The 25,337-nt window shown below is 38.5% G+C and overlaps 1 protein-coding gene across 2 annotated transcripts in view; it reads left to right on the forward strand.

The window, feature by feature from the left end:
• Nucleotides 1–25,337, forward strand: part of GASK1B (golgi associated kinase 1B) — a 41,988-nt gene that overhangs the window by 5,403 nt on the left and 11,248 nt on the right. For both annotated transcript variants that reach the window (XM_082610975.1, XM_082610974.1), the window contains exon 3: nucleotides 13,295–13,509. In XM_082610975.1, coding sequence (XP_082467101.1) covers nucleotides 13,295–13,509 — 215 coding nt within the window. The remainder of the gene's footprint in view (nucleotides 1–13,294; nucleotides 13,510–25,337) is intronic.

A 25,337-nucleotide genomic window follows, 5' to 3' on the forward strand; every position in this document is an offset into this window, starting at 1 on the left:
TCTGTGAAGGCAGACATTTCCTGTCGTGCTCATCATTGAATGTCCAGATCCCAGTGGAGCGTCTGGCACATAGTAGTTGCTCAATAAATGTTTTTGAATGAATGCAAGAATGCATTTTTGGTCTGTTTCACTGACTCCAAACAGTAAATCTGTACTTGCTTCTGGCTTCAAAAACTCAGGACAAGTGCTACCATTTTAGTCCTAAATCCAGGCTGGGATTTCTCCTTGAGATTCTTATAAATAACTAATTGAAAAGGTAAAGAAAAATATCCTTGACAGCCTCTGTATTATGCAAATAATAAGGTTTATGGAGCTTATTCTTGTGAGGACCATAAATATAATATGGTCTGTGGCTTCACACTGTAATGTAATTTGATAATGAGTTTTCTGTAGGAGGAAAAATAGAACTCAGCTTAGGTAATGCATTTCTCTGATGATCTGGCTTGGTCTGGGAGGAGATCTTTTCATATCTGGGAGAGTGGATAGTCAGCCAAACCTGTAAATAATCTGCCTTAAGTGTTGTTTCTGTTCTCTGACTTTTGATGAATGTTTGTGAAAATAAATTCATGCTTAGTACCAAGAATATTGCTAGTCTCTTGTGAGTCGAATATAGATATTTGACTTATCGCAGTTAATCTTTCAAAGAAACCTATGCAGGAGACACTTTCTTACCTCAATTTTGAGAAGAAAGAAAGATAAGAAGAAGGCAGCTCAAGGTCATACAATGAGTTAATTGTCCAGAAAGAATTCAAGCCCTTGTCTTGTAACTTCCAAGACTCCCCTTTATCAATCTGCTTTCCTCACCAAATCCTTTTGGGGGGCCTTAAGGTGTGTCTTCTTTCTCCATCACCATGACCTATTTGTATACCTGGTTATCTCACACAACTAGACCTTGATGACTTGTGTACTGATGCACAGATACGGGCTATGGGAACCTCTTATTTCTCAAGGAGACAACAACTGTAACCATAGCAAGAGTAATATTGAATGTTACCATATACTGGCACTGTTTTAAGTACCATGCACCTATTATTTCAATAAATCCTCCTAAACTTTTTATAAGGTGGGTACTCTATGAGAGACCTTTTGTGGATGTGGAAGTAAAGGCCTAGTGTAATTAAATACCTTTGTTGAAAGTCATGTAAATTACCTGGATGTAAAAAGGAGACATATGATGCAAAGGGAGATGTAAAAGAGCATCAGAGGCTGTGACTGAATGATATGCCTGCCCCAGCCTCTCGGATGAAATTTTCTGTTCATCCAGACCAAAGACAAAAGGTCCCAATGATAAAGCTCATCTTCAGGTATTTATTTATTTGTTTGTTTGTTTGTAAAACTGACACAGGTGAGCCTATCAGCCCAGAGCCACTAGCTCAGGTTCCTCTGGGACAGGTTCTTGGTTGTATAACTTGAATTCTAGATGACTCTCCTTGAATCCAAAAATATATATGTGAAATTAGCAGGTTTACTGGCCCTGAACTGTATACTGGACCATTTTCTGACAGGTGTCACTCCAAAGATAGCCCAGAAAATGAGAAGGTTGTACTTGGGGAAGGACAAGGTTGTAATTAGGTAGGGAGGGCCAGGAGGGTACCACCCGACAAAATCCAGGCATGACCACTGGACCAGAGTCTCATCCTATGCGTATCTGTGTGGGAAATACAAAAGTGAATTGAAATATAGCATCAAAGGCCTTGTAAAGAAATCCATGTTTGCAATAATGATGTATTTTTCAGTTGTAAACTTATAAAGAATCTAGTGTTATGCCTCACAGCATGTCTATACTGCATTTGGTGTCATTTGACTATTGCATTACTTAACAATTCCACACAGCAGATAGTATTGATACTTTATATATGGGAATCCTGAGGCTCGGTGAGGTGTGAAATTTGCTCAAGGACGCATAGCGAGTGAGCAGTGGAAGTGGAATTTGTACCGAGTTCTGTCTGATACTAAAGTATCCTCACGTTGCTTCTCTTGACCTACATGACCTCTCAAATATAACTTGATATACTCATGGGATAGTGACAACATGTGATTTCTGGTTTACCATTATGCCAATCTTTCTATTTAACTTCTTTTTTCAACTCAACCACTTAACATTGATAATATTTTCACTCAAAGGAAGTATGGCCATACTACCCTGAACACGGCTACAAGGGCTGTTGTTGTTTAAATACAAGCCAACGCTTCCCAGATTTTCTTGTTTTACCATAAACAGTCGTGTATATGCAAATACGACTGAATGTATTCGTATGTTTTCTGCCAAACCGTCCTTGCAAAAATCATCAATCATGATAGAGGTCACCAGATACTATGTGATACTGATACATTTAAATACTTTTTTAAACAAAATATTTAAAAATATGTATCTAAGACAAGACAAAGCAGACTATGTCTATGTAGAGAGCAGAAGAACCCCAGCCCCCCTGTGATCGTCAACTGAGCACTTTGGCCAAGCTCCCCAGCAGTCTGCACAGAGATGCAAATGAATCCCAAGGGCTACCATTTTGGTAGCACTTAAGCATCCTACTGTCTTTCATGCCCAGCATGGGAGATGCATTCTGTGTGCTTTATTTTTAGGATGCCGCTTTACGGCCATAGAGCTGTCAGACCGGATTAGGTAGCCTTGTTCCAGGAACTCTGTGTGTCAGGGCTTCTTGGATGACAAACTGCAGGCCCCTCACCCCCTTCCATTTAAATTCAGTGTAGATTCCAATGTGCTCACTGTTCTCTGAATTGTATTACCTCGTCTCATCACAGAGCAGGAGAAATACAGTGGGTGCTTTCTTCTCTCCTCTCGAGTCCGTGTGAGCCGTGCGGTGAGCTCCACGCTGGTGGTACGGCTGCCAGAGCAGGGGAGTGGCAGCTGCACAATTCATGTTGTGCCAGGCTCTCAGGTGAGGACAGAGCTTTTGCACAGCAAAGGAAGCCATAAACAAGACAAAAGCGCAACCCTCAGAATGGGAGAAAATATTTACAAATGAAGCAAATAACAAAGGATTAATCTCAAAAATATACAAACAGCTCATGCAGCTCAGTATCAAAAAAACAAGCAACCCAATCAAAAAATGGGCAGAAGACCTAAATAGACATTTCTCCAAAGAAGACATACAAGTGGCCAAGAGTCACATGAAAAGATGCTTGACATCACTAATTATTTGAGAAATGCAAATCAAAACTACAATGAGGTATCACCTCACACTGGTCAGAATGCCCATCAAAAAATTTACAAACAGTAAATGCTGGAGAGGGTGTGGAGAACAGGGAACCCTCTTGCATTGCTGGTGGGGATGTATATTGATACAGCCACTATGGAGAACAGTATGGAGGTTCCTCAAAAAGCTAAAAATAGAACTACCATACGACCCAGCAATCCCACTACTGGGCATATACCCTGAGAAAACCATAATTCAGAAAGAGTCATGTACCACAGTGTTCACTGTAGCTCTATTTACAATAGCCAGGACATGGAAGCAACCTAAATGCCCATCAACAGAGGAATGCATAAAGAAGATGTGACACATATATATAATGGAATATTACTCAGCCATAAAAAGAAGTGAAATTGAGTTATTTTTAGTGAGGTGGATGGACCTATAGTCTGTCATACAGAGTGAAGTAAGTCAGAAAGAGAAAAACAAATACTGTATGCTAACATATATATATGGAATCTAAAAAAAATTTTTAAAATGGTCTGAAGAATCTAGGGGCCGGACAGGAATAAAGACATAGATGTAGAGAATGGAGGTGAGGCCACGGGGAAGGGTAAGGGTAAGCTGGGACAAAGTGAGAGAGTGGCATGGACATATATATGCTACCAAAGGTAAAATAGATAGCTAGTGGGAAGCAGCTTCATAGCACAGGGAGATCAGCTTGGTGCTTTGTGACCACCTAGAGGGGTGGGATAGGGAGGGTGGGAGGGAGACGCAAGAGGGAGGGGATATGGGGATATATGTATATGTATAACTGATTCACTTTTTTATACAGCAGAAACTAACACACCATTGTAAAGCAATTATACTCCAATAAAGATGTTTTAAAAAAAAAAGGTAGGGTAAAGACCTCCAGGAGATATGTTTAGGGAAGCCTGCAGGCACAGAGAGGGATGTGTGTGTATAGGAGGGTGGGTAGGGGGACTGCAGAAGGTTCTAGAAGTGGTAATGTCAGACTAGTTCTTCAAAGTCACTGTGGGTGGGTACAGAAGGGTGGAGAGAATCGAGGTGTGAGAAGCTTGTGAAGGCAGCGTGTGTGTGGAAACTGCAAACCGTTCTGGAAAAAGGGGAATAGGGGCTGGCAGTGGTGAGTGTAGAGTGGGTGGGTTTATGTTATGGAAGGACATGGACTTCATCCCACAGATAATGGGAAATCATTGAGGGGTCTGAAGAAGAGAGGTGATGTGATGAGCTTTCGACTGTAGGAAGCTCACTCCAGTCAGGAATTCATGGCTTCTTCAACTACCTTAACCAATATTAAATGGCCCAGGACCAGGTCCCCCTGATGTGACCAAGACTTTACTGGCAAAATGCAATCGTTTGTGGAGTTTGGCAGTGACTCCATCATCACAACCCTCTGAAATCAAGGTCGGTTCCTGTTTTTCTAAAGGGAATATTGAGACAGGAAGTGTCTGGGAGCTCCCATTTTTATAGCGGAAGTCCAGGGTAGACCTAGAAAGCAGAAGTTCCCGTCCATTAGTCAAAGCTTCAGAACAAAGGAGGACACTTTGTTTTTATTTATTTTTCTAACATCTTTATTGGAGTATAATTGCTTTACAAGGGTGTATTAGTTTCTGCTTTATAACAAAGTGAATCAGCTATACATATACATATATCTCCATATCTCCTCCCTCTTGCGTCTCCCTCCTACCCTCCCTATCCCACCCCTCTAGGTGGTCACAAAGCACCCAACTGATCTCCCTGTGCTATGCAGCTGCTTCCCACTAGCTATCTATTTTACGTTTGGTAGTGTATATATGTCCATGCCACTCTCTCACTTCGTCCCAGCTTACCCTTACCCCTCCCCATGTCCTCAAGTCCGTTCTCTACATCTGCATCTTTATTCCTGTCTTGCCCCTAAGTTCATTAGAACCATTTTTTTTTTTTTTTTTAGATTTCATATATATGTGTTAGCATACGGTATTTGTTTTTCTCTTTCTGACTTTCTTCACATTGTATGACAGTCTCTAGGTCCATCCACCTCACTACAAATAACTCAATTTCGTTTCTTTTTCTTTTTTTTTTTTTTTAAGGGGTTGAACTGCCTAGGTCCACTTAAGGCAGGTTTTTTTCTTTTTCTTTTCTTTTTTTTTTTTTTTTAAAGAAGATGTTGGGGGTAGGAGTTTTTATTAATTAATTTATTTATTTTTGCTGTGTTGCATCTCCGTCTCTGTGCGAGGGCTTTCCCTAGTTGTGGCAAGCGGGGGCCACTCTTCATCGCGGTGCGCGGGCCCCTCAGTATCGCGGCCTCTTGTTGCGGAGCACAGGCTCCAGACGCGCAGGCTCAGCAGTCGTGGCTCACGGGCCCAGTTGCTCTGCGGCATGTGGGATCCCCCCAGACCAGGGCCCGAACCTGCGTCCCCTGCATTAGCAGGCAGACTCCCAACCACTGCGCCACCAGGGAAGCCCCTCAATTTCGTTTCTTTTTATGGCTGAGTAATATTCCACTGTATATATGTGCCACATCTTCTTTATCCATTCATTTGTTGATGGATACTTAGGTTGCTTCCATGTCCTGGCTATTGTAAATAGAGCTACAGTGAACACTGTGGTACATGACTCTTTCTGAATTATGGTTTTCTCAGGGTATAAGCCCAGTAGAGGGATTGCTGGGTCATATGTTTTTAAAGTAGAACCAATGGTTTGGATTGTTTCAGTCGTCTGTGTCACAAATCCTTCATGCTTAGCTAACACTTGAGGAAACATGGAGATTATTTTAACAGTCCAACCTCGAGAAAACCAGTTAGTGAAACAGTTAGGAAAGTAACTAAATCCATTTATATTTTTGTTGGAAGAACGGTATTCGAAATCACCCAGAAATTGGATTCCTAAGACAAGCCCTTGTATTGAGGATTTGGTTGGCTGCATGGAATCTACACATATAAAATCTGTGGAATTCTGCTTTTCTGCCACCTTCCCCTTTTAAAACCAAATATAGGTTGATTCTTTCTAATATCTGACAGTGCTATATTTTCAGTGTCTCTGGATCTCACACTTTTCATGCCTTGGGGAACCCGTTGCCTCAGTCAGGGTGGCTGGAGGACTGGGCTTGAGTCCTCTGGAGACCAGAGATGCAGTCAAGAGTAGAATCAACACTCGTGACTTCTTTTTCCACCCCACGCACTCAGCTCCTCTTCAGACATGGCTCTTCTCCTTGTTAATGGCCAGAGCTGCTCATTTCGCTATGCTGGGGCCCGGCAGTTCTTCGTTGCTTGGCTTGACTCTGAGAGCTCAGTCTTTATTTTAGTCCTTCCTTCACTTGGTCCCTTTAAAGCACTCTTCAACTGGCAGACACATAACCTGATTGTTATTACACGCGTGCTTGTCTGTTTCCACTAAACTCCCAGCTGTGGCCCAGGCCTTGCCTGGGACTGGGATCTTGCCTGGCCTCTGTTTCTGAGATGCCTCACTCTGAATTCTTTCTATCCCAAACACAGGAACCAAATGCGTCCAGATATTGGGGGACAATGGTAAATATGTGCTTTGGGAATAAGTGAATTAACAATGTTTCAAAGCCTGAGCATCTTATCCTCCACATTTCCTCCCCGGCCAGACTGTCACAGCATCCTATTTCACCCTCCCTCACATTGACTGACTTGTCCACATTTTCACCATCCTTAAGCCAAGAGATCTTACCTGCTTTCTTCACTTTTAATAGCCAGAACCCTACTGTGGGAGGCACAGTAGAAAAATAGAGCAGATAGTACTTAAGGGATCATTAACAATCAGACACCTGCTACCTCCTCAGTGGAGTACGCCCACATCAACACTTGCTTTTAGATTAGAGATCTGCAACATTCAAGTTTTCCTTCAATGCATTGGACAGTTGCAATGGAACATGACAGAATTTGTTTCCCATAACAAAGATGAGACTCAGGTTTTGGCTGGTCTTTGTTTTCTTTAGAGGGTTTTGGAGTCATTTTTAATGAAGGGCTCTGAGCTGAACTGTCACTTTCCTTCTTGTCTTGTTCACGAGAAGCTTGGAACTTGGCCCATGTGATAAAATAAGCTTGTGACTTCAGAACTCAGGATGTTTTTACTTGTTTTTGTCCAGTGATAGATGCAGACATTCACTGATAACTCCCCCTGTAGTTCAACAAAACTGGTCATTGGTTCAAGGTGAAGGACACCTGATAAACCAGGGGAGAGGAGGTTGTGTAGAGCATTCGTTCTTAGTGGACTTTCACGTTCGTCTTCCCACAAGACTGTCTTCTTTGTGCTTTTGAATAAAGAATGACTTGGGAGAACATCAAAATTCAGGGGAGATGTTCAGATTTTGGAAAAAATAAGTTTTACTGGCAAGTCTCAGGTTTTTAAAAGACAGCTATATAACCATTAATTCACATGAACACCCACATTTCTTTTAAAACCCCACTTCCTCCCCATTCTGACAGGTAGAATTTTCTCTCTTCACCGTTAAGATTTCTCTAGAGAGCCCAGTACTACCTCATTCTGACAAACCCACATGCGAAGAGATGAATGCCCCTCATCTCTGAAACACTTCAGGTAAGTTGCTTTAACCTGTTTGATGCTTTCAGAGGGTACTTTTCCATCATCCCTTCAGATCTATCAAGGTTCCTTTAATTCTGTTATCAGCCATATTTTATACAAAGTGCAATGCACCTCACAGTAGTTGCTCACAGCTCTGAGATCTGGAACCAGCCTGGGCAACGTGCACAAAGACTCTGCAAGGAAGGGCATCCAGCCTGGCTCAGCCTGAGAACTGCCTCTTAACCTGCTCTCTGGAAGCCCCTTTCCCTGCGGTGACTGACGCCAGGCATGGCAGGACAGAATGTGTTTCTGTGGCAGTCAGAATATTTTGCTGAGGGGAGATGCATGTGGAGGAAAACAGAGGATGTTAACTGAAAACCAATGATTCCTATCTGTTGAAAGCTCACTGTGGCAGTTTGAGAACCATGTAATAGAAAATGTATCATTCAAAAAAATTTTAAGATTTAAAGGAGAGAAATGGTAAATGAAACACAATAAACACATACACTAGATTAGGGGTTGATTCACTACAGTCTGTGGGTGAGAGATAGCCCACAGCCTGTGTTGTGTGGTCCCTGAGCTACCAATGGCTTCCCCAATTTTAAATGGTTGAAAAAAAATATCCAAATAACAAAAATACTACTAGGACACTTGAAAATTACAAAAAATGTAAATTTCAGGGTGTGTAATACAGTTTTATTGGAACATAGTCACCACCATTTTTTTATATATTGTTTTGACTGCTTTCGTATCACAATGGGGTTGAGTACTTGCTAGTTGACATTGTATGGCCCTCAAAGCCTGAAATACTCACCGTCTGCCCTTGACCAAGTTTGCTACATTATTGTATCACAGTTAAAGTGACACTGTTTAAGAATATTTAATTGTAAGAGAAATGTTTGCAATGTAACATTTAGTGAAACAATTATGATAAACTATATACATAAGGTGATTCCAAATAGCTTATTTTCCTTGTGTAATTTTTGCCTCTTTTCCTTGCTGGAAATGTAAACTCTATGAAAGCAAAAAATCCCACAGAACAACAAACAACTGAAAACCTGGCATGTATGTCTGTATGCTTTAGGCCTAGAATAGTGCTTGAGACATAGTAGATGTTCAATAAACAAATAAGGGCTAGAAGGCTGATGAATTATGTGATTGTATAATGCATGCATATAAAAATAGTCATAGCAAAACCTTTCCAGTATATGCATATATGTTAGTCACAAGGCTGAGAACTTTAAACGCATGTTTAACAAAGTTTGTTTTGGAAAGTACAGTATTGCCCACACTTTACAGAGGATAAAAGTGAGGTTTGAAAAGGTTATATAACTTGTCCAATGTTACAAAGCCAAGAAGTAGTAGGATCAGAATTCAAAAGGTCTGTTGGGTTCTAGAGTCTGAACTCTAACCATAAGCTCTACTCCTTAAATTTCTAAAAACAATTTACTTTTTCAGGTGTGAAAGAAAGGGATGGGAAAATACCAGATGTAAATATACAAATAACAGAACTGGTTACTAGGGTAGGAGATTGTAGATGAGTGCTGTTTTCTAGGCTAGACATTTTTTTATGTTTGTTTATTTGTTTTTTGTATTGAAGTAGAGTGGATTACAATATTTTATTAGTTTCAGGTACAACATAGTGATTCAATATTTCTGTAGTTTTATATTCCATTTAAAGTTATTAAAATCACAGATATATTCTCCTGTACTGTATATCTTTGTTGTTTATTTGTTTTATACACAGTAGTTTGTGACTCTTAATCCTATAGCCTGTATCTCACCCCTCCCCACTTCCCTCTCCCCACTGGTAACCACTAGTTTTTTTTACCTGTATCTGTGAATCTGTTTCTGTTTTGTTTCTGTGTTCCACATATAAGTGATGTAACATAGAATATTTGTCTTTCGCTGTCTGCCTTATTTCACTAAGCATCATACTCTCTAGGTCCATCCATGTTGTTGCAAATGGCAAAATTTCCTTCTTTTTTATGGCTGATTAATATTCCATTGTGTACATATACCACATCTTCTTTATCCATTCATCTGTTGATGAACACATAGGTTGCTTCCATATCTTGGCTATTGTAAATAGTGCTGCAATGAACATTGGGGTGCATGTATCTTTTAGAATTAGTGTTTTTGTTTTCTTTGGAATATACCCAGAAGTGGAGTTGCTGGGTCATATAGTAGCTCTGTTTTTAGCTTTTTAAGGAAACTCCGTACCGTTCTCCATAGTGGCTGCACCGATTTACAGTCCCACCAACTGTGGAGGAGGGTTCCCTTTTCTGTACATCCTCACCAACATTTGTTATTTGTAGTCTTTTTGATGTTGGCCATTCTGACAGGTGTGAGTTGATATCTCACTGTGGTTTGATTTGCATTTCTCTGAAAATTAGCAAGGTTGAACATCTCTTCATGACCTGTTGGCTGTGTGTAAGTCTTCTTTGGAAAAATGTCTATTCAGGTCTTCTGCCCATTTTTTAAGGGATCTTTGTTTTTTTTGATATTGAGTTGTATGAGCTATTTATATATGTTGGATATTTACCCCTTGTCAAACATATAATTGGCAAGTATTTTCTCCCATGTAGTAGGTTGTCTTTCCATTTAGTTTATGGTTTCCTTTGCTGTGTAAAACTTTTACGTTTAATTAGGTCCCATTTGTTTATTTTTGCTTTTATTTCTTTTGCCTTAGAAGACAGATTTTTAAAATATTGCTACAATTTATGTCAAAGAGTGTTCTGCCTGTGTTCTTTTCTAGGAGTTTTATGGTTTCAGGTCTTACATTTAGGTCTTTAATGCATGTTGAGTTTACTTTTGTACATGATGTAAGGAAATGTCTAATCTCATTCTTTTACATGTAGCTGTCTAGTTTTCCCAACACCAGTTATTGAAGAGACTGTCTTTTCTCCATTGTATTTTCTTGCCTCCTTTGCTGTAGATTAATTGACCAAAGGTGTGTGGGTTTATTTCTGGGCTCTCTATTCTGTTCCATTGATATATGTGTCTGTTTTTGTGCCAGTACCATGCTGTTTTGATCACTGTAGCTTTGCAGTATTGTCTGAAGTCAGGGGGCATGATTCCTTCAGCTCCCTTCTTTTTTTCTCAGGATTGCTTTGGCAATTTGGGGTCTTTCATGGTTTCATATGAATTTTAGGATTATTTGTTCTAGTTTGGTGAAAAGTGTCATGGGTATTTTGATAGAGATTGCATTAAATCTGTAGATGACTTTGGGTAGTATGACCACTTTAACAATATTAATTCTTCCAATCCAAGAGCATGACATGTCTTTTCATTTCTTTGTATAATTTCCAAATTCCTTCATCAATGTTTTATAGTTTTCAGCAAATAGGTCTTTTACCTCCTTTTTTAAGTTTATTCCTAGATATTTTATTCTTTTTATATGATTGTAAATGTGATTGTTTCCTTAATTTCTCTTTCTGAGAGTTCATTTTCAGTGTATAGAAAAGCAACAGATATCTGTATATTAATCTTATATCCTGCAACTTTACTGAATTCATTTATTAGTTCCAGTAGTTTTTTTGGTGGAGACTTTAGTGTTTCCTATACATAGTATCATGTCATCTTTTAGCTATACGTTTTAATGTTATTCCACATTTCCTAAAATGAGTAGATTTACTCTTAATTACTTTTAAAATATGAAACAAATGTTTCTAAAGGGAAGGAAAAACAGCACAGAAGTTAACTGTTTCAATTGTTTATGTGCATAATTTCCTCATTTCTCTGAGGGCCTTGTGTACTGAGGAAACTGGCACTTTGTCTGTCTCATGTATTGATTTGTGTTGTTGCATTTCAGTATTTTTCAGCTCCCTTTGAATACTTCCCAGCCCTGAGAATGCAAAGTGCTAGCTGTGTATCAGTTTGTTCCAAAGACACTGAGTGATAGAGCCTCTTGGTGTTGACAGTTAGAAGTCTGAAGTGCCCATATCTTTGAAAGCTGTGTTGTGTCTCTTACATTTATTTGGTTACACTGGTTTATGTGTGTCTCCCACTATATGATGGCCTGTTTTTACCTAGAATTTATTATTTTTTTAAAATTGGCATAGTATTTGGAGCATATACATTTAACATTATATTTATCTAATACCTAAGAAGATAATTGGGTCCCAGCAGCCCCAAATCATTTCGTACAGTAAAAGGAAATAAAAAGGAGAGAGATAACAATTAAGTTCTTTATATATGGCTCATGTTTCTTTGTCTATTTTTCTTTCAACTGTACATCAGTGACTGTGGCCTATTTTCCACAATCTAAAGGACTTGCTACTGGCCCTGGCCTAAATTGCAAGGCTAAAAGGAGAAAGATTTTTCTTTTGAACAAAACTGGAATGTAGGTGATTAGAATGAGTAAGTGAATATTATTAATATTATTAAGGTCATTGTAACACCACGTTCAGGAGTAGTTAGAGGAGTGACTGTCCTTGCATTAAAGACCAGAGATTAGAGCTCTACATGAAGACAAATAAGCAAGGTGGGAAAATAAAAGTCTTTAACAAAAAACAGTTATAGATTGAGAACCTCTCAGGTCATTTGAAAGAGCTTTAAAAATCCCTGTGATGTGTCTTGACATTCCAGCCATAGTTTCAGAGGATTCGAATGCCCAGGCCTGTTAAGAATGAGTTAAATGGGATTTTTCAGACCTTTGTGACTTAGTGGTTTTTTTTTTTTTTCCCAAGAGATCATTCTGAGTTTTAAGTTACAAGAAAAGCTGCTCTTCATCATCTTTCAGTGACTTTATTTGACAGACATGGAGCTTGAGAGGGATGCTTTGGCTTTAAGCTTACAGTGTCATTTAATGTACAGTTCACCAATGAAATTTCTAAACTATCAAGAATGAGACAAAAACATTCGAATGACAGATTTTTTTGAAAAATATTCTATGCACAGGAAGTTGAAGAAATGACATTTGCTTAAATACACTTTGTGAGGTTTTATGTGAATAAATGACCCATTACCAGGAGTGTTGTTGTTTCTATCAGAAAAAAAAAAAAAAAAAACAAACCAAAAAACCCCTCTTGCTTCCTTTTTCTTTCTTTGGACATTATAGTGACTGGTGTGAAACATACAATTTCACTTTTAAATTTGCAACTTCTAAAAATTCTTTTTCTTCCTGACATCATAATATGGCCTCAGAAAATCAGACAGTTGTTATAACAAATAGAGAGCCACTCCACTCAGACACTGAATAGATAATTATAAATGTCTGGATTCTTTCCTTTTTCATGGTGGCTGCTTTTAGATGTGGAATAAAACCACATTAACCAGAGGACGTTGTTATTGGTGGTTAGTGGCCTGTTACTGCCACATCTATAAAGTATCTTGTTTAAAAAAATCTTCTCTTTCCTTGTCTAACAATAACTTTCCATCTTATAAGACTCCTATCAGGAAGCATCACTGAGGTATAAAAATAGTAAATATTCAGAAGGGAAAGTGATCATAAATATCATCTAATCAAACTTTCACATGTGACAGATGAGAGTGTGAAACTGTGAAACACTGAATGACATCCAAGAATACACACTGAGTCAGTAACATTCTAAAAGTGTGTTTTTTTGTGTTTTTGGATTCTATAGATGGCCGCCCATGTCCTTTCATTCTCTGGGACTCATCTTTATCTCCAACGAGTAATGAGACCCACTCTTCTGTTAAGCTCACCTGGGGAACTTATCAGCAGTTGCTGAAACAGAAGTGCTGGCAGAATGGCCGCGTACCCAAACCTGAATGGGGCTGCACTGAAATACATCACCACGAATGGTCCAAGATGGCTCTCTTTGATTTTTTGTTACAGGTAAGTTCAATCAAGTAAGTGGTTATCTGAGACTGATGCAGAGTTACAGAAGTCTGCCACTAAGGAGTTTTCTGTACCTTGGGTTTTTATAAGCCAGAGTTTAAGTTCTATAAAGCTGTATTTGGCAAGCCCGGTGTTCTATAAGGTTGTATTTGGCAAGCCTGGTACCACATCACGAGATGTTATATCCTTTTGGGAAATATTCAGAAATGTCCCTTGGCCCTCATATTAATTTCTGAATAAGTAATTCTTCAGTATTTTACTCATGGAATAGTCATACCCATCATAGATACAATTTACTGAGATAACCCATAACAGCTCTTCAAGATAGAGAGTCTTACCCCACTTGGGAGGTCAGTAAACCAAAGTTTTTTGAGGTTAAGTAACTCACCCAAGTTCTCACAACTACTAAAATCTGGGGCTTGGAATCCTGGGATCTGTTGACAGTAAAAGTGTCTTTTTTCTATTATTCCACACTGTTTCAATGGTCACTTGGCCACATACCTTACAGCCACCATTTCCCCTGTTTTTTTCCAGTAATTCTTTGTAAATATGTCATTAAGATTAGACATTGGAGAATAATAAATATTGGCCATCTACATAACTGAGTGACTTGATGTTTTATAGGTTTTTTAATAACTCTTACCTCCGTGTGATGTAGATCTCATGACTCTCCCTACCCCCTCATTCCAATTCCTGCCTTCCCCTTCTTCCACCTTAGAAAAACTGGTTTTCTGTTTTTGTATTGTTAAGTAGTATATTTGTGGCAATTTAGGACTACCTTCCTACAAAAACGTAGGAAGAAAACCAGTTTAGTGCAGGTTAGGGTTTAGGAACTTCGAGAAGAAGAGATGATCTCTGGTGTCTGTGCCTCAGAGCCACCAGTGGGAACTGAGTCGAGAGCAGGCCACTTGGTTTGGCAAGGAGTCACCGAATATTGATGAAAAGGGCAGCGGCGAGACTCAGGCTGGGCTCCGTATATGTATACCTTCATTATTCCATTTAATTAGCACACTATCTCTCTGAGGTAAGTACCCTCTCTCCATTGTACAGGTAGGGAAACTAAGGCATAAAGAAGTTCCTGTCAAAAACTGTGAAGGATCTGAGGTCTTACCCTGCTTGAAAGTTAACAAGTTAACCAGCCATAGATGCTAGCAGAAGACAAAAGCCTCCCGGGTCAGCGACAAATGACTTCATCACTCACGTTCCTCTGCCCTCAGGTCCCACTGGGGCGATGTGGAGTCGCCCCACTGAACGCTACACCCAGTGGGGTTTTGTACCTTTTGAGGAAACCTCCAGTCTTATAAGAGGCTGCTGACACAACTGCCCAACATTTGCCCCAGAAGGAGACATTATCTTTATTATCCTGGTCAGGAAACAAATCAGTCTTCCACCCCAGAGGGAGACACACTTTGTATCTTCCAAGGCTGTTTGCTATACTGACATCCTTGAAGAGATAGTGCAGAAGAAAACTTGATATGAAATGTGCAGAAATGCCATGGAGAACTGTTTCTCAAGAGTTACCTCTCTTGTTTGGTGTTACTTAGCTAGTAAGTTCCCAAATAGAGATTTTAGCAAGTTTGGCTAACTGTATTTTTCATATTTCTAACTATTATTACATAACAACTACCAAGTTATTCTTAGTTTAATGGAAGATGTTGGTGTGATAACATGTAGTCGCAATACAGTGGAGAATGGAAGAAGGTTGCTAGGGTGAAGTAGGTAAGGGTATTCACTATGGGGAATGGTCAGTATAGATGTTGAAGGTCCTGGGGATGATGACTATGGTAGGGGGTGGGGGAGGGAGAGGAGATTCATGAACTTCGTGGTGAAGTCTACGAGAAGGGATAGACTTTGAGGTTTGCAGCTGATGAACAGAAGAGCTAACCTATAATGATTAGATGGCAAACCCTGTTAGAAGTTGTCTCTGGTGACATTTGTTTTAATTTTGGAACCTTCAGCTAAATCTCAACCTACCATCTGTCTTTATCATTCTGCTTTCTGTTAAGGGAAGCTCCAACCATCGTTCAACCAATGAAGATATATTTGTGCGACATCTGCTGTGCATTAAACCATAGAAAACCACCGCAGGGGCAGCGAAGTAGTATGAGATGGTTATCCCCACTGCTGCATGCCAAGTTTGGTTTTTAAAACATTACTTAGTTAGGAGACTATACTGTATAAAGCAAAAATATAGATCAATGTAAGGATGGCTGGCCGAAAATAATATAAGTTCTTACTGTTATGCAGTCAAAAGAAGAAGAAACTTTTGCCATAAAATAGTGAAGGAGAAAGTTCGAGTGGGATCATAGGCTGGGAATGATAAAGAGGTTGGGGAAACCATAAGAAAGAACATGGGATTGGCAATGTTCCTATGATACTTAGTGCATCCTAAATACAGGCATACCTCAGAGAGATTTTGGGTTTGGTGTCAGACCACTACAACAAAGCCAATATCACAATAAAGTGAATCACACAATTTTTAGGTCTCCCAGTGCATATAAAAGTTATGTTTATAGTATATTATAATCTCTTAAGGGTGCAATAGAGGGAGGAGTCTTTCTCATCCCCCATAATTCATGAGGATAAGACATTTGCAAGACTTTAACCTGGAACCATCCAAGATAAGACACCAAGATTGGAGTTCCCAGTTTTGGCTCTGGTTAAAGCACTGAATCTAAAAGTCAGAAGTTAGTTTGACTGTTAAGAGTTCATTTGGTCACTGTTTACAAAAGTAGATCAAACTATATATACAAGGGTGGCATCTGTGAGAATGGATTTACATTTTTGGCTCATCCAACATTTATTTGTCCCAAAGTCACAGACAAAGGCTAATTTTCTCTAGATGTTGCAGTGTTTCACAATTCTACCGGTAATGTGCGAGAGTGTCTGCTTCCCTCTCTCTTACCAACTTTGGGAAGTGGAAAACTAATAAATGTTTTTGCTGATTTTATGGAGGATAATGGGGTCTTGTATATATTTCCAGGTCCTTCATTACAAGTGAGGTTGAGGATAACATATTTTCATACATTTATTATTTGTGTTTTTTTTTTCCTGTGAATTGCTTGTTCAAATCATTAATGTTTTTATTGCATTCCATAACTTTTTTCTTATTGATTTATAAAAACCTTTTTATGTGATGAAAGTTAGCCATTATCCAACCCTAAATGTCTCAAATAATTTTTCTTACTTTGTTGTTTTTCTTTTGACTTTTTAAAAAATTTATTTATTTTTGGCCGCGTTGGGTCTTTGTTGCTGTGCACAGGCCTTCCCTCTAGTTGTGGTGAGCAGGGGCTACTCTACGTTGCAGTGCATGGGATTCTCATTGCAGTGGCTTCTCTTGTTGCAGAGCACGGGCTCTAGGTGCACGGGCTTCAGTAGTTGTGGCATGCAAGCTCAGTAGTTAGGGCTCATGGGCTCTAGAGCGCAGGCTCAGTAGTTGTGGCATGTGGGCTTAGTTGCTCCACGGCATGTGGGATCTTCCCGGACCAGGGCTCAAACCCGTGTCCCCTGCATTGGCAGGTGGATTCTTAACTACTGCACCACCAGGGAAGTCCTCTTTTGACTTTTCTAATAGATTTTACTCCAGAGATATTTTACATTTTTTGTAAGATCGTATTTTATTTATTTTTTGCCTCTTATATTTAGCATCATACAATGTTTATAGAGAGATGTTTATTGAAAATGTTTACTGAGCAAATAAATGAATAAATGAACAAGCTTAGGCCATTTTTCATGAATACCATAATAGTTATTTTTTATACAATAATGCTTCTCATCAATTACACTGAAATTTTTATTTTAAAGTCAAATATATGCCTTATTTAAATGGTGTTTGGGAATATGTTGGATTATACTCGGTGGATTTTGTGAGCAGTCTTAGAAAAGTTATGCCTGAAGCAAACTGAAATCACTTGCTCTGATGGTACAGCAAGGGCAAGGGAATACAGAACGCAGTTGTTAATTTTCTGTACACAACATTCTTTCTGTTTCACCCAGTTAACAAATCGACATTCCCAAAGGCTATGGCATTTTACTGGGTCTGTTAAATATGATAGAGGCACAAGTAACCTTTTATTCTTGAAGCGTGGGTATCTGAACTGAGTGGATAAAAATTCTCCCCCATTAGGATGACAAAGGGTAGTATTCTAGAGAGCATTTGAGTTTCCAAGATTTGGTCAAATTCCTTTCAAAAGATTAAATAAAATAACAGAAGAAGATTTAGGAGGTATAAAACTTGCTTTTTGACCTCAGATATAGTCTGTATAACAGTTAGAAACTGAGATTCTGGAACCAGCCTGCTAAGTTTGAATTCCAACTGCCAATAACTAATTTTTGAACATTGAGAAGCTACTTAACCTCTCTTTGCCTTGGTTTCCTCATCTGAAAATAGGAATAATAATATTGTTTTTATAGAGGGCTATTTGAGGATTCAGTACTTCTATGCACATAAAGGATTTAGGATAACGCCTGTTACACAAGAGGTGTTCAGTGAGCATTTCATATTAGTTAAGAAGTTGATCATCCAGAAATAATAGTAGAGGTAAATATCGATATAAGAATTAAGTAAAATATTTTATCATTATTTTTACTTATTAAATTATAAGTTATTCCCAAACCATTTCATTTTTTCTACTCCCGTGTAATATTTTCAAACTTACAATTAGATTTTAGCCTATTAAGTTTTAATTATTTTTGACTAGTCTGTCTTCTTTAATAAGCTATGAATTTCTCAAGGGCAAGTCCCTGCCTTATTCAACTTTGTAACCTTTCAATTAGCAGCAGTGTGTCTGAAAATGTCACAGTTACTCAGGGCATTGTTTTTTTTTTTGATCAAAGAAAACTTACCTAGTTATATCAAAATATTAAATCCAAAGTGCCAAATGAACCAAATGCAAAGTGGATAGCTAGTGGGAATCTGTTGTATAGTGCAGGGAGATCAGCTTTGTGCTTTGTGACCACCTAGAGGGGTGGGATAGGGAGGGTGGGAGGGAGAAGCAAGAGGGAGGGGATACGGGGATATATGTATATGTATAGCTGATTCACTTTCTTATACTGCAGAAACTAATACAAAATTGTAATGCAATTATACTCCAATAAAGATGTGGGAAAAAAAGTGTTAAAAGTGAAAGAAATAAAAGCGTACTTGCAGTAAAGAAGTAAAGTTTTGTTAAAGGCAGATAATGAGATGTTTAGAAAATGAAAAATCAACTGAATGGAAAATATTTAATTTTTTTTCTATTTAATAAAGTTCTCCCTGTATTTATATTTTTTGTTTATTTGATGGGAAATTAAAGGGTATTTCCATAGAGAGGGACCAACAGAGAGGTGACTTGGGAGTTGTTTACAGAAACTAACACTACATTGTAAAGCAACTATACTCCAATAAAGATGAAAAAAAAATTCTACAAGTTTTCAGTTCACTAAATTCATAGAGAAATGGCATAGAATAGCATTAATAGAAAACAGACTTGGGTTCAAATCTCAGCTTCTGTAATAGACAGCTCTGTAACCTTGGACAAGTTTATAATGTCTCAGAGCTTTAATTTCTTTATTATATGAAAACGAAAATGATTTTACTTCTCTTGGAGATTTGTTCTGAGAATACCACGAATTATTGCACATGAAGTACTTGTCCTGGTATCTGGCTGTCAAGGGCTGAATGTTTGTTCCTCTCCAAATTCTGTGTGATTCTGAACCCCCAAGGTGTTAGTGTTAGGAGGTGGCGCCTTTGGTAGTTGAGGAGGTGCTGAGGACAGAGCCCCATGAATAGGATTGGTGATTTTAGGAGAGAAGCCCAACTGGGCCCCCCAGTCCCTTCTGTCACGGGAGACCCAGTGAGGAGTCGGCAGTGTGCAGCCCCGAAGAGGGCCCTCACCAGAACCCGAACACGCTGGCACCCTGATCTCAGACTTTCAGCCTCCCGAACTGTGAGAAATACATATTTGTTGTTTATAAATTTGTGGTAACCGCTCAAGGGACTAAGACACTGACGGAGAGCAAGTAGTCAATAGATCAGCATCGTTATTGTCTAGAACCACCGTGTTTGTAAGAATCTGAATTTACTGTAAGTATATATATGTATATATAGCTATGATTTCCTGAATTTCTGAATACTGCAAGCCTTTAGTGGTAGGGACCATGTAAGTCTGTCTTTGAATTTTCTACAGCATAGAGCTGCCCATGGTAGCCTTTGGTGCTGTAGGAAACCATGAGGGCGTGGAAGGCAGTTTCCATGGACTTACCATCCCAGTCAAGTTGGGGTGAAGGGTATTTTTTGCATAGATGGGGGAATTGCAGACAATACCTTCTTCTGTGTTTGTTAACTGCAGGGTCCTCAGCTGACAGAATTTGAGAAGCTAGCTGGGATTTTATTCTCAGATTCTGTTCCGTGAGGTCTCCTCATCAAGACATATAAAACATACCAAAGAACAGCAATGAACCTAACAAATATCATGTTTCCAACTTCCAGAATTATCCTGTCAACTTCCTGTGCGTATTTGCTTTAAGAATTTCCTTTAGAGATAGAAATACATTAAAGTCAGTTAAGCTCCCTTCGACCATGTCTTCATGTTCCTTCCTGCACTTTCTCCCTGAGCTGGTCACTGTCATGAGATTAGTATACACCTTTTCAGCCAATTTAAAAATTATTTTACACACATAATAAGTGGATATCTGTGTATGTGTTTTTTAATTACATTCTGTAAGTGCAGTTGACTACATGCATTTTCCTGTGACTTGTCATTGCCATCTTTTAAAAATTGCTCCTACTTTTAACAATTAGAGAGATGCAGGGTCCAGCCAGTCTGTAGCTTTAAGATGCCGGAAATGGGGGGTGGGAGGTGGAGATTAGAGGGGCTTCTATTCTGGAGAGTATAGGTCTGCAAGGCAGCAGCCAAGAAATTTCCCCAGGATTGGAATTGGAGTCTTAATGCGACAAATACCACATTAGTGCTTTTGGACTCTTTAACATTATATGAAAGGCTTTGTTTGGCTTCATAGGTGTTGTATTTAAATAATTTGCTTTACAACCATCTGTTCTATTTTTCCTATGAGCATATGTTAGTACTTTTCATTTTACTTTATAAACAAAACTAGGAATTATAAGCATACAGGATACTGCTTACAGGGTTCAATTAAATTCAACAAACTTGGACTGAGGGATTTCTGTGTTCTAGCTAGAGAATTCCCACCCAATCTGTGGGCCTCAGGCATCATTTCAGATTTTGTGTCTTGAATCTGACACAATGTCATCTCCAGGCCTGGGAACTATTGTTCTCTCATTTCTCAGTGTGATTCTTTCCCAGAAAAGATGGCCCCTTTGTTGATTCACACACCCAGTTCCATCTAGGAAGTTGGTAAAGTCTCCTCCTGCAGAAATAGACCTGTTAGATCATCCCTCCCACTAAGAAGTTAGGCCATCTCAAAACCTCGTGGAGATTAGGAAACCAGCACTATTTCAAAAGGCAAATAGTTTCACTTTTTATGGCCCTTACACGGAATGTATTCTGCTGCTAAAAATTCTCTACAAGAACATGACAGGATGGAGAAAGTAAATACAAAGGCCCTGACCTTTGTCAGTCTGTCTTTTGGGCTTCGACATCTTTTCTCTGGTGGAGACGTCTTAGAGACCACATATTTTCACTCCACAGAATTTAAGCTATTTATTTGATTTTTCAAGGATGCAACTTTGAAGATAAAGAGCTGCCACACCAACCCTAGTCCGTGACAGAGGTGTAGCTTACTGGCCACGTGGCCTCTACAGCAGGAAGGTATTTCTCTGGATCCTGGCCCACTTCCTCTTAAGGGTTCTCTGCGTCTCAAAGCATCTCCTTCCTGGGAAGAAGCACAGAGTTGCTCAGACGTCTGCTTCCAACTTCAAAGCCTTTAGAATTTTATGTATCCTTTCCACCTACTGTCTAGCATTTATTCTCAGAGCTTTCTGGCACGGATTATGCTAAAGCCTCATTTGTGTAAAATGTGGGCTGGTTGACATAGGTCTTTGCTCTTGTATCTGTCAGAATCAAAGGAGAAATGTCTGGTCAAATACATTATATTCATAAACTTCATATTGCCAAGTGACAACCAACTGAGCATTTCTGGGTCAATTCTAATGTAATTGTTAATCAAAGCACAGTCTATTTTCCTCAATTACAGGTCATTTTTGCTTATTTCAACCCTTGCCATGGAATTTTTAGGCTGTGCTGAAATTGATTAATGCATGGTCAGTACACATCAATCCTAAATCTTGTTGTATCCATAGCTGGGCTGGAGAGATCAGGGATTAGAGGAAGCCTGTGTGATTCCATAAATAATCTTTTGAGACTCAAAGATTGTTTAATGCACTGTTTGAGCTAGCTTTTGGGATTGGCTTCGCCACTGATCCTATGCCATGGAAACACAGACAGTTTGAAAGCATCCTTGACTGCTGTTTTCCAGAAAAACAGGAGGTCTAAGCATTGAATCTAGATAAATCTGCCAGGAGGTAAATAAGGAAACAGTGGAAAAAGCAAAGCAACAGTATTGCCATATCAACAATGAGAGGGCAAGCAACTATTTATCTTGCTCAATATATATATTTTTTGTATGTAATTATTTTTAAAAGATTCATGGTTTGTTTTGCCCAAGGAAGTAGACTCAGAGAGGTTTAAGGGAGAGCTGGTCCATAAGCATTCTATTAGTGCCAGGCTCTTCCCAACCATATTCAAAATGTTTATGGACCCAGATAACTAAAGATAAATGGGACTTTTCACATTTGTTACTGATTGTGGTCATATTGAATGGGAATGTTTGGGGTGATGGCTTTTCTGTGGCCCTTTCAGGGGGGTCTGTGAGGTCACAAAACTCAGAGTTTTTGCTTTTTTTTTTTTTTTTTACAATATTTACAAAATTTGCAATCATGGGTGAATCTGTTGGTGCCTTGGGATGAATCGAAGCTGGCACCAGACTGTACCAAGAGTTGTTCTCCTTTCGTGGCCAATGGACCCCTGTGAAAAGACATGTGGAATGAATGCCTGATGCGCTTAAGAAAGTCCTTGATGAAGCAATTAAAAACTGTTAATGTTCTTAAGTCTCTACCTGTAAGTGTACATCTTTTTAATATTTTGGGTGAGCAAGTGGAAAGTGTATATAAAACACTTCTATTGCTTCCCACAGTGCAGTGGTTTTCTTGAGGAAAACTGCTTATACAATTGTTTGAATCAGGAGCTCAACTCATTGCTGTTTTTTCTGTTAACACCATTTTAACTTGCAAGAACAATTCCATTTCTCTTATTATTTTTTTAGAGATACAGCAATTTCTTGTAAAAATATGTTATGTTAATATGTAATTGGTGTGTCAGTGTTATTTTTAAATGAGTTAATATGTAACTATTCAATATTGTTCAGTTTTAATTTCTATATGATAAATAACCCACATAAAGGAGGATTTTGGGGGGCTTCAATACTTTTAAGAGTGCCAAAAGGTTCTGAAATAAAAAAGTTTGAGAACTATGGCTCTAGGGTAACTTTTCTGAAATAAACTCACTTTTGCCTGTATAGTGTCTGGTAACTTCAGCGTTATGATGTTTCTGTAATTCTAAGATTCTTTGATTTTGATTTTAACACTCTGAGCTTTTTACAAGATACTGGATCAGGAAAACATGGAGATCTGGCCTGATTAGAGGTCTTTTAGTAATTAGCTATCTGCATTAGACAGATTTCAGTAGGAACTGGCGTTCATTCCTTCATTTTTTCCAACAGACATTTATTGAGTATTTTCATTGTGCAAATCATGGTGTTGGTTGATGTGGAAGATACACGGTGAATCATACCTAGAGGCATTCGATTGGAATCTCTGTGAAAGCAGGAATCTTGTCTTCTCCATGATGGGAGGCAGTGTGGAAAAGGCAGAAGTTAGTAGAAATCCACATCATTCTCTAGCTGTGTCACCTTGGACAGGTTACTTAGCCTCTCTGAGCCTTTTCTTTATTTGTAATGTGATACCTAACCTTTTGGTTTATTTTGATAATTAGTAACTGCATGATATAAAATGCTGTTGCAGTATCCTGGGATTTCATATCTAAGCTACATAAACGGCTTTACTTTCTAGCTATTTGCCAACCCAGGGAGCATAGAAACAAATACATTTTCAAACAGGAAATTCTATACATATGTGTAAAAATAATCTTTTTTAAAAAGTCTAATTTAGTAAAGCAGAATTTGTTTATTTATTTTCTCTTTTTTTCCCTTCTAGTTTTATTGAGGTATAATTGACAAATATAATGCATATACATAAGTGTACAATGGGGTGATTTGATTTACATATACGTTGTGAAATCTTTACTACAGTCAAGCTAATTAACACCTCCATCATCTCACAAAGTTACCTTGTGTGTGTGTGTGTGTGTGTGTGTGTGGTGACAATGTGTAAGATCTACTCTGTTAGCAAATTTTAAGTGTACAATACAGTATTATTAAATATAGTCTGATCCTAAGAACTTATTCATCTTCTAACTGAAAGTTTGTTCTCTTTGACCAGCATCTTCCATCTTCCCGACTCCCCAGCCCCTGGCAATCTACATTCTACCCTCAAGCAGCATTTATTTTTAAAGAACCAGAAAATAATCAGTCTATCTTTCTTATAAAGAGAGCTGATTTCCATAAAAAATAAGTTTCAATAACTTTGGGGTATGTTACATTAGGTTGTGTTAATCACTGTTAAAGAAAAACTATTCCATGGTGCTTGTTAAAGATGGTAAATCAGCCTTTGTTCAGGACCATTGCAATCCCGCACTGCAGTGGGATAGTACAGTGGGGAGAGAGATGGGGCTGAACCCAGAATACAGCAGTGCAGGTGGGAACTTATAGCCAGGGGGCAGAGTAGGGGTCATGGGGTGAAAAATGGCTAAGAGCAAACATCCGGGGGAAGGGGAGTTCCAGGTAAAGTGGCCTAACCAGATTCTTGCTAAAGACAGGTACTCAGACAGCACCTTTGGGATGGCGGAAGCTGAGGACCCAGGTTAGGTATTGAACATGATAAGGTAGCTGTAAGGTTGAGGGCTTCTGGTTAAACTGACTTTGCAGGGTTCTTGCTGAAACTTGATTTTATAAGGAAGTGCGTGAAAAGCCTAGGAGAAAGTTCAGGAGCCTGACTTTTGTCAAGCAAAGAATCTTTGTCACCATAATCAGAATTGTGTTTTAGTATAGTCATTTAGTTTATCTTTATTCATTTTTGTCACTATCCTTATAATAAAATACTACATAATAGAGGAAAATAAAACAGATAGAAATTCCATAACAATGCTAAAAATGAATACACATCAAGTCAAGCAAGGGAAAAGCTTTGAATAAACTGTTCTCTGAGATGTAAATGTACATCATTTAAAAATTATTGGCAACCCTGTTTAATGTTAAATCATTAAAAATGCTGTTTCATTTCATTGAAAGAAAGTATTTTTAAGAATGTGTACTTATATTAAGGTTATTTTATTGCTGTTTTAAATATTTGCTTCATATGAATCCATTCTATAAATCAGAATTTCATAAAATATTTACTGTTTTTCTTAGTCCAAGTGCTCTTTGTAAATCTTTACAAGAAGGTGGGTGTGGCTTGGACAGGCTATTTTCATGCAGCTCTGCTTGTGCAAATTACAGAACGTGAATTTTCTTTCTCTAAAAATAGATTGTCACTTGCCTGGTGACAAGTGACTCTTTCCAGAGTCTTTCTGTGGCAGATGATGTTTGACTTCTGGTATTTATTCAGAGGTACATGAATTCAAATATTGCATCTGTAGAAATAGATCCAAATGTATTGTAGCATTAAAAATAGTTTTACTTATATATAAAAA

The sequence above is a fragment of the Mesoplodon mirus genome (genome assembly GCF_964341445.2).
Source record: "Mesoplodon mirus genome assembly, chromosome: 2".
NCBI classification, from domain to species: domain Eukaryota; kingdom Metazoa; phylum Chordata; class Mammalia; order Artiodactyla; family Ziphiidae; genus Mesoplodon; species Mesoplodon mirus.